This window comes from Melanostigma gelatinosum (genome assembly GCF_949748355.1).
Source record: "Melanostigma gelatinosum genome assembly, chromosome: 14".
Taxonomy (NCBI): Eukaryota; Metazoa; Chordata; class Actinopteri; order Perciformes; family Zoarcidae; genus Melanostigma; species Melanostigma gelatinosum.
The window spans coordinates 2,752,281-2,767,280 of NC_136647.1; the positions used below are offsets into that span (position 1 = coordinate 2,752,281).

Genomic DNA, 15,000 nt, shown 5'->3' on the forward strand with positions numbered 1-15,000 from the left:
GACCAGACCCTCCCGGAAGTCTTTTTTAGGGCGCTGATTGGCTAAATTGTAAGTCACTCATTTATTTCTTTAATCAGTGATTGGCTAAGCTGCTTATTAGACCCGTCTTCCTTGGGCCAAATCGATCTGGCCCCAGCACGTGCACGTGCAGTAGAGACGTGCACGGGGACAGCTGAGAGGTGCACCAGCGGAGAGGAAAAGCAGGGAAAAGCATTTATTTTGCGCAGATATCCTATTTTACAAATATTACTGGGTATATTACATAGCTCAAAAACACAAATATTGACAATTTGTATAATTTATTAATTTTATTTTTATTTTTATTAATAATATTATAATTTTTTATTACATTTTTTTGTGGCTCAAGGTGGGTGGGGCCAGGCCCCGTGGCCCTCTATTGGCCGGCCGCCACTGTGCCTAACCCGAACCCATTAAATGTTTTACTGTCTTTGTAATGTTTAACCTGAAGAGAAAAAAAAACGAAGAGCAATTTAGCTTTGAGAACTTTGACACTGCAGCTTTTTCTTTTGGCAAACATATGTTTCTATAACAGCAAGCGTACGGGTGATTCGTTTACTCTTTATAGCCTCCATGTTTGTATCCCTGACATCTATGGCTGGCAGTCCTTGGTGCAAAGACTTGAGAAACCTGTTAAACGTTTTCTTTAGCATGCATATTTTTTTCAAGTTTCCTACAAGGCGTTGTTATGCCTTGACCTTCTGGGTAGTGTTTGTTGCCACAGTCTGTTCCTGTTGTGTTGTCTATCACTCACCTTGTCTCTCGTTTCAGACACCCCCCCTCCCTCGTGTGCCGTCCTCCTGGGTGATTACAAGCCCCGCCCTCATTGCTTCCACCTGGGCCTCGTTCCCCTGTGTATTTAGTCTGTGTTTCCTCCTTGTCCTGTGCCAGTTTGTCTCGGAGACCCCCCTAACAGGCGTGGCTTGCACAGCAGTTGAGGGGAGGGGAAACTACTCTCTTGTTTTCCGGTGCAGTAGAAAAACAAGTACCGGTATACACAATAAACAGAGTGGAGGGGACGGTTAGGATTCTGAGGCCATGAAGGATTATGATGACTCTGTAGCTTTTCTGGGTCAGTGGGGATGTTTCCAGCAGGTTGTCTTCTTCCTGCTCACTGCCAGCATCTTGCCCAATGGATTCGGTGCTCTTTCTATTGTCTTCTTGGCTGACACTCCCAGCCACCACTGCCTGGTTCCTGACGTCAACCTGACCCAAGATTGGCTTCGTGCAATCATCCCGATAGAGGTAATTTGTTTTTGATCACAACTCCTTGTAAAAAAAGGGTTAGGCTAAGTGTAGCAGTTTTGCTTTAAGTTACACCGATTCAACAATTCCAAAAGCGAGACAGGCCGAAAAACAAAAGTCTCACTTCAAAGTATTTTATACAATTTTGCTAAAAACACATATTTTGTATTTGCTGTGCTATTTTTAGGCTGTGTTGTGAATGAAGATCGAGTGAACAGACTGAGATCGAGGCGTTTAGCTCAATTCAAGCAATAACATTTATTTGTGACAGAAGTATTATGTCCAGCAGTTAAACGTGCACGGACCCTAGCAAAAAGGAAAAAGGTGCAAAAGTGAAACCTAAGAGCGCTTATACAGAGTGCGCAGGCGTGTCCTTTCTGGTTGTCCTTGTGGAGCCATTGGTCAAATTCAAAGTAGGAGGCGGATGTGTTTCTAGCATTCAAATGGCCTGATGGAGCACTGTGCAACGTCACCCACAATGGCTCACGTCCGGAACCCACCTTCTCTGGAACGTCAGTGTGTGTGAAATGTTGATGTACAGCATATTGTTAATACTTAAGGTGCTGAAAAAGGGTGCAGTTCTAAACTATTTCGAAGTCTCTGTGTGAATAGATAAAAAGAGCTCTTCTCCTACTCTAAGATGGCAGTTTCCGCCCTAATCTGGTGGTTTAAGCAAGTGTTTCTTTCAGGGCCACTGTATCTGTTTCTATCGTGTGAACGGGCGACGGAATGCCCTATTCTGAGTTTTTTGACCTACTTACAGTGACCTCACAACTCCGCAATATAAGCTTTACAAGTATAGCGCATATTATTTAACAGTGAATGAATATATTTTATTTACAGCTGCTTATCTAATAGATCAATATTTGATGATGAACCTTTTCATAAAACATGCAAAAAATGTATAGCTTTGAAGTTGATGTATTTTTCTGCAGCTGCTGTATAAAGTTTAAGAAGTCTTATAAAGCGGTCCGGCTACAGTTCAGGGTTTTATGTGAAATGTTACTAATGACACTAACGACGTTTGTGTCATTGTGACTGTGAGGTGGTGAATGGGAAACAGCAGCTGAGCAGATGCAGCAGGTTCAGGCTGGATGTGGTCAGAAATCTCTCTGCTCAGGGATTCATTCCTGGGAGGGACGTCAACATCACGGACCTGGAGCAGGAGGGATGTGTGGACGGGTGGAGCTACAGCAGAGACATCTACCAGTCCACCATCGTCTCTGAGGTGAGTCCTACTGAATATTACGCTACAGTTCAGTAACTCAACTATAATAAAACATTAAACATGAATGGAATACTGTGGAGTTCGAGAGCCTCTTAAACTGTGGGAGACCAGCCTTTCCAAAGAGTCAGCCGGTTTCAATTATGAACAAAAGCATTTAATACTTCTGATGCTGAAACAGTTGCATAGTGAAGTACATTATTTACAGTTACATAGAATATGACCCGCTCGCCCCGAAAACGTTACCACACACACAGTGGAACAGGAGCAAGAGGCCGGAAGTTCTTTCTTCCCCGCCTTACATAGTTCAAAAAACATCCCATAATGTCCGTAGTTCCTATTGGCTAAATCCAGCTGGCTCCTCCTCCTCGCAGGACCCTCGCACGGGTGTGATCTGTAAATGCCTGTCTAGAAATCTTGCTTTCCCTATTCTTCATACATTCAAGTTTCACAAACATAGATATAAAGGTGCTCCAAATTCTAAAACACTTCTACAATTATGAATCTTCTAATTATGTATTCCAAAATACTTCTAATTATGATTTCTTAAAACACACTTCTAAACTCAAATTTCCTACAATACATACACTGTACATTTGTTATGCCGTGGGGTGTTTCACAGACCCAAATACAGACTCAGACAGCAGAGTTCTATTTCAAAACCAAGGTAGTTTATTTCTCTCAGTCAAGGGAAAAGACAGGTACTGGCCAAAGTCAATAGGAGGCGTCTCCACGCCGGAAAGTGGCTAATCCTACACAGCGGCAGACGAAGCAGACAGGAAAACTGTCAAACGTCAAATACGGAGGCACGTCCTCGCGCTCCGCACGGATCCTAGCCGGCAGGTGGCAGGTCCGTGTCCGCGGCTGACAGGCAGGGTGGATCGTCTGTGTGACACCCGAGGCTCGACACAGGACGGCAGGCCAGTTGAAAAAACAAAGCAGATCGTTAGTAACGGATCTTCAGAGAGTAAACAAACGGGCTACTCACGGGTCGGAATACCAGGTAGGTAAACGGACGGACTGACAACTGGGTTGTGTTGAGAATAAAACTCATGTTGAGGAGACAACTCAGGTGAACAGACTTAGGTCGAGGCGTTTAGCTCAATTCAAGCAATAAGGTTTATTTGTAACGGAAGTATTATGTCCAGCAGTTAAACGTGCACGGACCTAGAAAAGTTCACTCTGTAGGAGCGAATGAAAAGCTAAAAGGCGCTTAGACAGAGTGCGCATGTGTGTTAAAGGTTCTTCTGATGGAAGCCTATTGGTTGAATACAAAGTAGGGGGTGGATCTGTTTTTTAGCGTTCAGATGACCTGATGGAGCTCTGGGCAACTTCACCCACACTGGCTCAGTTCCGGGACCGCCTTCTCTGGAACGTCAGTTTGTCTGCATATTGTTAACACTTAAGGTGCCGGAAAAGGGTGCAGTTCTAAGCTATTTCGAAGTCTCTTGTAGAAGCGTAAATGAGGATGGAGACAGGACGAATCGGAGTTTGCAATCCAGCGGGAATTTGTTTATTGCACATTCGAACATACGACGTGGCATATAGAAACAGATTCACAATCTGACTGTCCGAGGAACATTTTTATAGTTTACATGTACGCCTTTTTAGCCGTGTCAGACCTGCTTGACACAGGTCTGTTTGACCTGTGTCAAACCTGTCTGTTCAATCAATACAGGACACATCTGGACTTCTAATCTGGGTGGTTTCTATTTGTTCTCACAGAAAACAACTCCATGTAAGGGGTTGTTTTGGTCACTCTTTATCTGTCCTAGAGAATCATCTCCCAAAGACTAACAGAGAATAACACATTACGTAACTTGTTTTTCAGTTCAGTTCAGTTCAGTTCTAATGTTGATTTTCCTCTACACATCCCTCCTGTGAGGGTTTCTTAACCCTCATCCTAACTTTTTATAACTTTTGTCAATTGGCGAAACTGGAACCTAAAATTTTGATCCCTGACTGCATTGCAACAACACAAGTGATTTATGTAAATTATATGTGATTGATTATATACCAATACAGTAACAATACAATACAGAACATTTGAGTTCGTAAGATACTTCAAATAACATCATTCAATGCTCGGATTCACTTTCATATAAGGGCGAAAAAACCCACAGATTGCATTGCAGGAAAAACTCCCTTATGGTCCTTTCCCGCCAAGCGACCACCTTTTTGGTATGAAGTGAATCTGTTCTTGCTTACAAACATGTATTAACAGATACATCACACATTTAATTTCTGTAAAATATTGAACAATGTTTCAGTATTCATTAGATGCAACGTCTGTGATAAACCTATATGCTATAATACTTGTGCACTGATTATATGAATCATGACTATGAATATACGTGAATGTAGAAATATCTGATTACAATACATTCAAATTTATAGTGAAATAGTTTGGACAGATGATAAAACATGTGACGTGGTGTTTTTTGGACGTGTGTACTTTCAACAAAGTTCGGGCTCTCGTTCTTATGGTGAGTTGCCCCCAAGTCCTGTTTCCTTCATATAGTCCGGAATGGGAAACAGGTCCGGAAACAGGTCCGGTCGTCCAACCACCATTTGAGCTAACTGGGCCTTTGTCCCTCGCTCCATCGTCATCATGTTCATCATCTGAGCCAGTTGGAGATTTGCCATGACACCCATCTGTTTGTCCATGCTCCTCTGGCACTGTCTCCTCAGGATGGGTACGATGCAACATGCCAATAGAAAAGCCACAATTAAAACTATTAGTGCGCCAATTCCTGCTTTTACCAACACAGACCCCCATTGTCCCCAAATTTGGTCTAACCAATCCCATGACCACCCCCCCTTGCCAGCGTTGTCCTTAACTTCCTGTCTCAAACCCCGAATTTTCCCCATTGCAACAGCAAATGTCCCATCAGGTGCAGTGTTATTGGGAATGAATGTACAACACTGTTTCCCAAACATTTGACATACCCCACCTTTTTCAGCTAGAATCCAATCTAATGCTTGTCTGTTTTGCCATGCCATTGTACTGGTCTGGTGTAGCTGCTCACCCAACCCCTTAAAGGCCTCATTACTGTAATTCAGATACCTCTGCTGATTGTAGTAGATATAATTGATCCAGTTAACATTTTTGTTGATAGTAATCCAGGGTAATATAGATTCAAATCCTGCCTTAATCTCATCCTGTGCTTTAAATTCCTTTGGAATCCCTTTAGGCTGTCCTATAGCGTCTAACTGGATACTTTGGTCCAGTGTGGCTTGTCTCTTATACCTACGCTTCTCGTCGGGCACTTCCATCATTTTAATTGTTTCCCCTGCCCCGTTATATATTACCACTACCGGTAATCTCATTCGAACTAACGCGCACAGCCCTACCCATCTGGGCGGCAGAATATTTAGTAGAACATTTTCACCACACATCCAATAGCTGTCGGCTATTCCTGTTGTTTGTTCACTCAACAAATGAAGAGTGGGAATGGTCATAGTTATGTTATCACAATTTTGGTCAAGTGATATTGGGTTTTCATACCATACTGGTCTCCTGATGAACAAAGAAGTCATATTAGCCTGTGGGAACCAGGACACCACCCAAGTTACCTTACAGTACACGGTAGTATTACCTAAGTCAACCCTTCTTTCGTTTGATGCAAATCCACCACTGGCAAAACATTCATATTCTTGTAATTGATCTACTTTATAATTAGTGGGAGGCTCATTCTGTGTTGTGGAAATCATAAATTCTGCACATGCATTTCGTAGCTGATATGCAGGATACAGATCTAAGTAGTTGTGCTTCTTTTGGGATCCATACAAGAGTCTACATTGAACACCACACATAGGAAGTCTGAAGATTGAAGCCAACCCTTCTCTGGGGATGAATCTTCCTTCTCTGCATTCATGCTGTTGTGTCTTTGCGCACTCTTTGAAAGTATGTTTTTCTGCGACTACTATAGGCAATGTTGTTGGAGCTTCTGAGCACATTATGCATTCAATCGAGATCATCTCTTTTACTGAGTACCATGCCCATCTATACCACCCATTCTGATTAGCATGCTCCCAGTCTTCATCTTCTGTTATTTTAAAACTTCTCTGCATTGGCTTGAATTGTCTGCCTGAGTCTTCTACCTCATCTACTGTTCTGTTCCATCCCTCCTCTGGGTCATGACTGTCATAATTATCATAATCATAACTCATGTTTTTACCTATTTTTGTAGCTCCTTCGGCTTTCTTTACTGTTGGAACGGTAGTTGAGTTCGTTACTACATTAGGAATTACTGTCGTGTTCATCGTGTCTACTTGTTTTCCCGTTGTTGTTACTAACGAATGGCTTGGTTCTGTGCTAACCTCACTTGGCACTGTCACAGGCACAGGAGTGCTTGTAACTTTGATTGGCCATGGTTTTGGAGTAGTTGTAACAGCGGTTGTACCGCTGCTCACATTAACTCTTAAAGTTGTAGTGATTATCTCATTCTCAGACTTAACTGGCTTGGGGGTAACTGTACTGTTATCATTATTGTCGATAGGGTTCATCAATGGTATAACTGTTGGATTGGTTTTGGTTATTTTAGCAGATGGAGTTGTACCGTTCGTTTCCTTATTTGTCAATTTGGCAGTTACATTTTGGTCTTCTATCACCTCTTCCCATTCCCACATGGGGTGAAGTTGTCTCTTTCTACGTTTTTTAGCATTCAACTGTCTAAACACTTGATGTGCTGGTTTGAGCTTTAATGACAATGCTGGCATAGGTCTCGGTCTAACATGGGATGGTATATATGTGGTTGCATCGTACTCAACTGATTCATGGTATCTGGCTCTCTTCCAGGATGGCTGAGTCATCATTTGGCCGCTGTCCTGCATGCTCTTTGACGTCATCGCAGGTTTCTCCATCGTCAGCGTCTCCTGTCCCATGCTTCCCGACAGCATCCATATCAGAAAGCTGATTAGTGTCAACATTTGTTCCAGGCTCACCTTGTTTGTCATTTTCTTCTGACTTTACACCGTCCTTATTTTTGTCTTGGACTTTCGTGCAATGACTCAGGTGATACCACGTTGTACTTCCCTCGACCTGGACAGCTGTTGGCGTCGCTCGCACCACTTTGTAGGGACCTTCTCGTCTTGGCTCGTGCCACTTTCGTCTGAAGACTTTAATGTACACGTGGTCCCCTGGAACCACTGGTTTCTCTGGTTTCTGGTCGGCCCCCGGCTCCTTTCCTTTCTCCTGTAAATAGATGGATCTATGTATGGCAGTTAGTTGCTTCATATAGTCCTTTAACTCTATTTGCAGTTGCTCAAGTGGGGGCCCCTTGTAGGGCCCCCTCAGTTGAGGTGCTGGCATAGGTCTGCCTGTTAGCATTTCATGCGGCGTTAAGTGCGTGCTTCTGTGAGTTTGCATGCGATAGCTCATTAGCGCAAGTGGCAATGCATCTACCCAGTTTAGCGTAGTACTAGCACAGATCTTATTCAACTTTGCCTTTAGCGTTCCGTTAATCCGTTCCACTAACCCTTGGCTTTGTGGATGATACACGGCGCCCAATCTCTGTTTGATTATCAACTGTTGTAAAATCCCCTTGGCTACTTTCTGCACAAATGCTGAACCATTATCTGAACTTATTTCTGATGGTATGCCAAATCTTGGTATGACTTCCTTAGTCAGAAATTTAATAACTGTGTCAGCTCCTAGGTTCTTTGATGGAGTTGCTTCCACCCAGCGACTGAATCGGTCAATTACCACTAGCATATATCTCTTTCCATATGCTGATTTTATCATGTCCACATAGTCTATGACTAAGTGTTTAAATGGCCCTTCTGGGACAGGGATGTGTCCCACAGGTGTTTTTATGCTTTTGCGCACATTATTTTGAGCCAATTATGTAGAAGCGTAAATGAGGATGGAGACAGGACGAATCGGAGTTTGCAATCCAGCGGGAATTTGTTTATTGCACATTCGAACATACGACGTGGCATATAGAAACAGATTCACAATCTGACTGTCCGAGGAACATTTTTATAGTTTACATGTACGCCTTTTTAGCCGTGTCAGACCTGCTTGACACAGGTCTGTTTGACCTGTGTCAAACCTGTCTGTTCAATCAATACAGGACACATCTGGACTTCTAATCTGGGTGGTTTCTATTTGTTCTCACAGAAAACAACTCCATGTAAGGGGTTGTTTTGGTCACTCTTTATCTGTCCTAGAGAATCATCTCCCAAAGACTAACAGAGAATAACACATTACGTAACTTGTTTTTCAGTTCAGTTCAGTTCAGTTCTAATGTTGATTTTCCTCTACACTCTGTGTGAATAGATAAAGAGAACTCTTCTCCTACTCTAAGATGGCAGTTTCTGCCCTAATCTGGTGGTTTAAGCAAGTGTTTCTTTCAGGGCCACTGTATCTGTTTCTATCGTGCGAACAGGCGACGGAATGCCCTGCTTAAAGTTTTTGACCTACTTACAGTGACCTCACAACTCCGCAATATAAGCTTACAAGTATAGCTCATATTATTTAACATTGAATGAATATATTTTTATTTACAGTTGAGAGTGACAGGAGTATTTATGTCAGCTGGAGGTGATCACAGGCGATGAGGCACAGCTGTGCCCACGGAGAGAGGCGTGGCATTGGGCGGGACTCGTAGGAGGACACTACTGAGGGAAATACAGCAGAGTTAGACATAAATCCTCACAACATTTACTTAAGAAGGAAATATTTGATTGATTTTTCTATTCACAAATGGATCTAGCTTATTTTTCTTTGTTCATGCATGGATACTCCAGTTTGACCTGGTGTGCCGATCCCAGTGGAAGCAGCCGTTCACCTCAACAATTTACTTCCTGGGAATTTTAGTTGGAGCCTTCTTCTCAGGACAGCTCTCAGACAGGTACTGAAAATACCATCTCATAATGAAATTATATACACACCATATTCTTAAAATATTTTCATTCTTCCTGAAAATGTCCTTGCTTAACTTTTGCCAAACGAAAAACACAGTATACTGAAAAAAAACATTGAATCTTTCACTGTAAACAAAAAAAAAAAATTATATTTCATTGTTTGATTTCTCATTCTAGGTTTGGAAGAAAGCCTGTTTTTTTCTCCACCATGGCAGTTCAGACAATTTTTATTTTCGTTCAAATGTTTTCACCTTCATGGATGGTGTTCGTCATCCTCTTCTTTATCAGTGGTTTGGGACAGATCTCCAACTATGCATCTGCTTTTGTTCTGGGTAATGTGAATATTTCGTGCTTTACAACAACAAATAATACTCTTCTATCGTCAGTGATGTTGACACATATATTGTGTGTACTGTGCAAGTTGTTTCACCTGTTACTAATAACTTAACTTATTTTCCCCTCCCTTTTGTCATGCATTTCGCTCTCTTTCAGGCAATGAGATCTTGACTGGACATGTACGGGTCCTGTTCTCCTCACTGGGTGTGTGTCTGGGTTATGCCATTGGCTACATGATGCTGCCTCTTTTTGCTTACTTTTTGAGGGATTGGAAATCTCTCCTGTTGGCTATCTCTCTGCCTGGCCTGCTCTACATCCCGCTCTGGTGGTAGGTTGTACTCAGGAGGAGAAAATGTGTTCATGTCTATCCATCCATCTATTTACTTCCCCTTATCCGGGGCTGGTTGGCATTAGCAGATGGCTAAGCAAGATAGTCCAGATACCCCTCACCTCAGCAACATTTTCCAGCACTTTCTGGGGGATCTTTAGGGGTTCCCAGGCCAGATGAGCTATATAATCCCTCCAGCATGTTTATGGTCTTCCACCAGTTGGACATTCCCAGAAAACCTCAAAAGGGAAGTGCTCTGAAGGGATCCTGATCAGATGGCCGAACCATCTCAACTGGCTGTTATTGATGCGTAGGGGAAACTGCTCTTTGAGATCCTACCGAATATCTGAGCCCCTCTTGCTATCTCTAAAGTTGAGCCCAACCACCCTATGGAGGAAACTAATTTCAGCTGCAGTTTTAGTCTTTCAGTCACTTGACAGGTTGTAACACAGTTCAATTAGTAAGTTCAAAGCTTTGCCTTCTTGCTCAACAGTCCACTACAACACCTGCATCACTATTGATGCTGAACCAATCCACCGTTCACTCTCAATCTCCATTTTACCCTCACAAGACCCCAAGGTATTTGAATTCCTTTACTTGGGGCAGTGACTCACGATCAACACAGAGGGAGCAATCCAACATTTTCCAGTAGAGAACCATGGCCTCAGACTTGGTGATGCTGACTCTCATCCCGACCACTTCAATCACAACTGCAAACAATCCCAGTGTGTGCTGAAGGTCATGGTCTGATGAAGCCAACAGAATCACATCTTCACACAGCATAGACACAATTCTGAGGGAACAAAACTGGACACTCTTCCCTCCGGTTGCCCCTTGAGATCTTGTCCATGAAAATCACATACAGAATTGTTGACATGGCACAACCCTGGCAGAGGCCAACAACTGCCAAAAACATGTTTGACATTGTGCTGAGAACACAAATACAGCTCTCAGTCAAGTACTGGAAGACTTATAGCAACGGCCCAGTACCCCATTATCCCGCAGTACTCCCCATAGGATTCCGTAGGGGAACCTGTTGTAAGCCCTCACCAAGTTCACAAAACACATGTAGACCTGGGAAAACTCCCATCAACCCCCCATCAACAACTCCTCTGGGACAACCTAGCCAGAAAGGCTTCCTTCTTCAGCTTTACGTCCTTCTCCGCTGGTGTCCAACAGCAGGTTCTTAGGTTGGCACAAGAACAGGCACGAAGACCTTCTGACCACCATTCCTAGCAAAAGCCTTCTGTGTCCCTTACCTCCCCTGGTATGCTCAAGAAACTCTTCTGGAGGTGGGAGTTGAAGACCTCGCGGACTGAGCCCTCAGCCAGACGGTCCCAATTCATCCACACATTTGGGTTTACCAGGTCCATCCGGCAGACTACCCTGCCATCAGTTGACATCGCTGACCGATTGTCCAAAATATATGTCCTCACATTTGATGATTCAACCACAAAGTCGATCATCGATCTTTGGCCTAGACGGCCCAGTATGAAGTACACTAATGAATCACCCTCTGATCGAACATGGTGTTTGTTGTGGACATGACGAGCACAAAGGTCCAACAAGAAAGCATCAATAAGAACTATAGAGTTCCCGGATGGAATCCTCTCTACGATGCCACCCAGAGACTCCAAAAGGGGTGGGTACTCTGATCTTATGCACCAAACAGCAGTCACTGATTTACCCTGAGTGACCTGCATTTTCTTCGAGGCAATCCTCTACAACATCACCAGCACTTGGCGAGCTGAGAGTATCCCCACGTCCGTCTGGTGCCTCTCACCCTGGGTGACTCCAGAAAAAGAGACGATCCTGCCCCTCTCCAGGAGCTTGGTTCCAATGGACTCAATTGGACTCCAATGGATTTGAAATGAAGCAGTCTATATGTGGTTGAAGTTTTGACACAAGTTCGAATTCCTTCCCCGCTAGAATATTGATGTTCCACATCCCCATAGCCAGTCTGTGATGCAAGGGGTCAACAACCCTAAGTTCCCCTACTTTTTGCCAAATGTCCGGCTTACAATGCACCCAACCCCACTGACTATCCCCGGGGGTGATGGAACCACAGTACCCTATACTATACCATAAATGTCATAATTTTGCTCTTGTCATGAGATGAAAAAAATAATTTGGCTTTTTTACAAGAGAAATATCCCAACTTGTATTCACCTGTATTTTAAGCCCCACTGATCAAGCTTGAACCTTTTTGTTTATCTGTTGAATACTGAGGCAGGTTCATCCCAGAGTCTCCTCGTTGGTTGCTCTCTCAGGGAAGAGTGGAGGAGGCTGAGACTACATTGAGAAAGGCTGCTAAGATGAACAAAGTCGAGGCTCCACCGGTCATCTTTGACGATTACAGCGTACATGTAAGTTTGGCCCAACTTAAATCGTGTAGGACCAGACAGGAGACAATGTGTGTCCTTGAGGAGACACATTGTTAGTACCATTCATCCCATAGGAAGCAATGTACGTACCAAATTTCATGACAAATTTTCCAGCAGTTGAGATATTTAATCCTGGACCAAAGTTGTGGAATGATATGCCAAACTGCCGGTGAGACTGAGGTTTTGTATCTTGCAGGCTGATGCAACAAAGACACACCCTAAGGAACAGCACAATGTCTTCAGCCTGCTGAGGACAAAAAACATCAGAAACGTGACACTCATTCTGTGCCTGGTGTGGTGAGTGTATTTTTTAACATTTGCTCATTTACAGCACTGATATTACTTGGTTGTGTCCTTCTTTAGTTTTCTTTCTCTCTGTTTTGTTGGTTAATTTTAAGTCTAATGGTCTTGGTCTGCTACTGTATGGTATGTGTCAAATGCTATTTCTGTGCAGATTTCCATTGAAAGCTCTCTGTTGTCTATCTCTTTCTTCCCAGGTTTACTATAAGTACAGGATACATTGGCCTGTCCCTGAACACATCCCAACTTCATGCTAACCCCTACATCAGCTGCTTCCTCTCAGCAGCTGTAGAGGTACCAGCATACACTTCCAGCTGGCTGGCGCTGCGATACGTTCCACGACGGCTGTCTGTCTTTTGTATTTTGCTCATTGGAGGAGTGTCGCTGTACTTCATTCAACTGGTGCCTGAAAGTAAGCAGTGGCATGACGTGGTGCATCACGGTATTATTATATTTCCAAGCTAATTCTTTTGGCCATAAACAAGTATTCAACAGATTCAGCTTTGTACTCCTATAACATTGAGACTGAAGATAAAAATGCAGCACAACCAGAGATATCTTTTCTATTTTTATTCCATTTATTTATCTTCCTTCTCAAAATCTGGTGCCCACATTACACACAACACAACGCCATTGCCGACAGTTCACTTGGCTGTGTTAAGCTAGTAGAAGCTAATAATGTATTCTTGAGCTACTAGACTCATAGGCAGTAGTTTTTCCACAAGACCTGTGACCTGAGTTTAATGTGTAAAACTGAAGGAGTTCCTCTTTAAGATTGTTTCTCAGGTTGAAGAATTGTTAAGAAAGCTTTGGAGTTTTCTAAGCAGCAGAGAAAATGGTTGAATGAAGTGATGGCAGCTGGGTAAAGTGTCTTTAACCAAATGCCTTTAATCTGCTGCAGAGTGGATCATTCAGGGACTTTGTTAGACAAACTCTTCTTTCCTTTCAGGTTTATCAGAACTGTCTGTAGCTCTGGAGATGCTGGGTAAATGTGTCATTACCGCCGGTACATCCCTGATGTATGTCTACACAGCAGAGCTTTACCCAACAGCGCTCAGGAACACAGCGACAGGGACGTGCAGTGCTGTTGCCAGAGTTGGCAGTTCCATTGCACCTTTTTTGTTACAGCTAAGTGAGGAAACTGATCTCTTGTCATAATTACTCAGTGGTTATTTAATTAGTTTGACCTGAATTATCATTTGAAGTTACTGTGAGGAACTTTTAACCGGTTATGAAACTGTCTCAAATTAATACTGAATCCTTTACATGACCTTCATAGATTGGCTATTTCTACATAGTTATTCTCAATGCTTGTCATCATTGCCACCGGATCAGTTTCCGTGCAAAATGCAAAGATGAAGCAATACAGATTCACCAGAAAATCATCAGTTCAGACTTCAGTTGGGGCTCCGGCAGTGACCAAATTTGGCTTAACTGCAGCCTTCGACCTGCAGTCAGAGCTCTAGCAGGTGGAGGAGGAGAGCTCTGCTCCCGTCAGCAGCAGCGTCTCCAAATCCGGCCAGCAGCAGAGCGTCACCTTGCTGCTCCGCCGGTCCCAAGACCCAAGTCCTACTGCTGGGACCGCTGGAAGGAAGGGAGTCACTAGAGAACCACAACCAGGACTAAGCGGAGCAGACTGTGAGACCCTGCTGCAGTAAAATAAGAGGTTTTTTAAAGGGACTCTGGTGCTCGGAATCACCACCACTTTTATCCACAGGGACCAACAACATCAACAGAAAATGAAAGTTCCTTGTTGTAGCTTCAAACAGATAACCATCTGATTTCACCTATTTTTAGTTTCGATGCTATACACACTGATTCATTCACATACAGTAAATATTTACAGTGTGCAAAAAACACTGACCAAAGATTTCGTTCATCCAAAACGTTCTCTTCTCCTTGTGCAGGTGTATACTTTAAGTACCTGCCTTATATTGTAATGGGGACTCTGGCTGTTGTGTCTGCCTTTGCTACTCTCCTCCTGCCAGAGAGTTTTGGACAACCTCTACCTCAAACTATTCAACAGATGCATAAGAGAGAAAGGTGGGTTCTTTACGGAATACACACGTCTTCGTATGCAATACACTTATATAGACTACAGACAAAAGTAGCTCTCCAGATAACTCTGGCACATTTACATTGAGGTGGAAACTGAAATGTTAATGTACACTGTCCCTGGTAAATAAATAAATGAACATTGAATATAATATAGCAGACATTTACCTTGGCTGAAGAAAATTAAACTACAACAGGTGCTGGTTGTTCAGGCAAGAAAATAGCAACAAAACAGAAGT

At 43.2% G+C, this 15,000-nt stretch overlaps 1 protein-coding gene across 1 annotated transcript in view; it reads left to right on the plus strand.

The window, feature by feature from the left end:
- Positions 1 to 1,056: 1,056 nt before the first annotated feature.
- Positions 1,057 to 15,000, plus strand: part of LOC306787972 (organic cation/carnitine transporter 2-like) — a gene marked incomplete at both ends in the record, with an annotated part of 14,053 nt that continues 109 nt past the window's right edge. Inside the window, 10 exons of the mRNA XM_079283299.1 lie at positions 1,057 to 1,263; positions 2,309 to 2,491; positions 9,242 to 9,345; positions 9,536 to 9,690; positions 9,851 to 10,022; positions 12,256 to 12,382; positions 12,603 to 12,703; positions 12,904 to 13,118; positions 13,656 to 13,838; positions 14,614 to 14,749. Of these exons, the coding sequence (XP_079139425.1) occupies positions 1,057 to 1,263; positions 2,309 to 2,491; positions 9,242 to 9,345; positions 9,536 to 9,690; positions 9,851 to 10,022; positions 12,256 to 12,382; positions 12,603 to 12,703; positions 12,904 to 13,118; positions 13,656 to 13,838; positions 14,614 to 14,749 (1,583 nt within the window). The remainder of the gene's footprint in view (positions 1,264 to 2,308; positions 2,492 to 9,241; positions 9,346 to 9,535; positions 9,691 to 9,850; positions 10,023 to 12,255; positions 12,383 to 12,602; positions 12,704 to 12,903; positions 13,119 to 13,655; positions 13,839 to 14,613; positions 14,750 to 15,000) is intronic.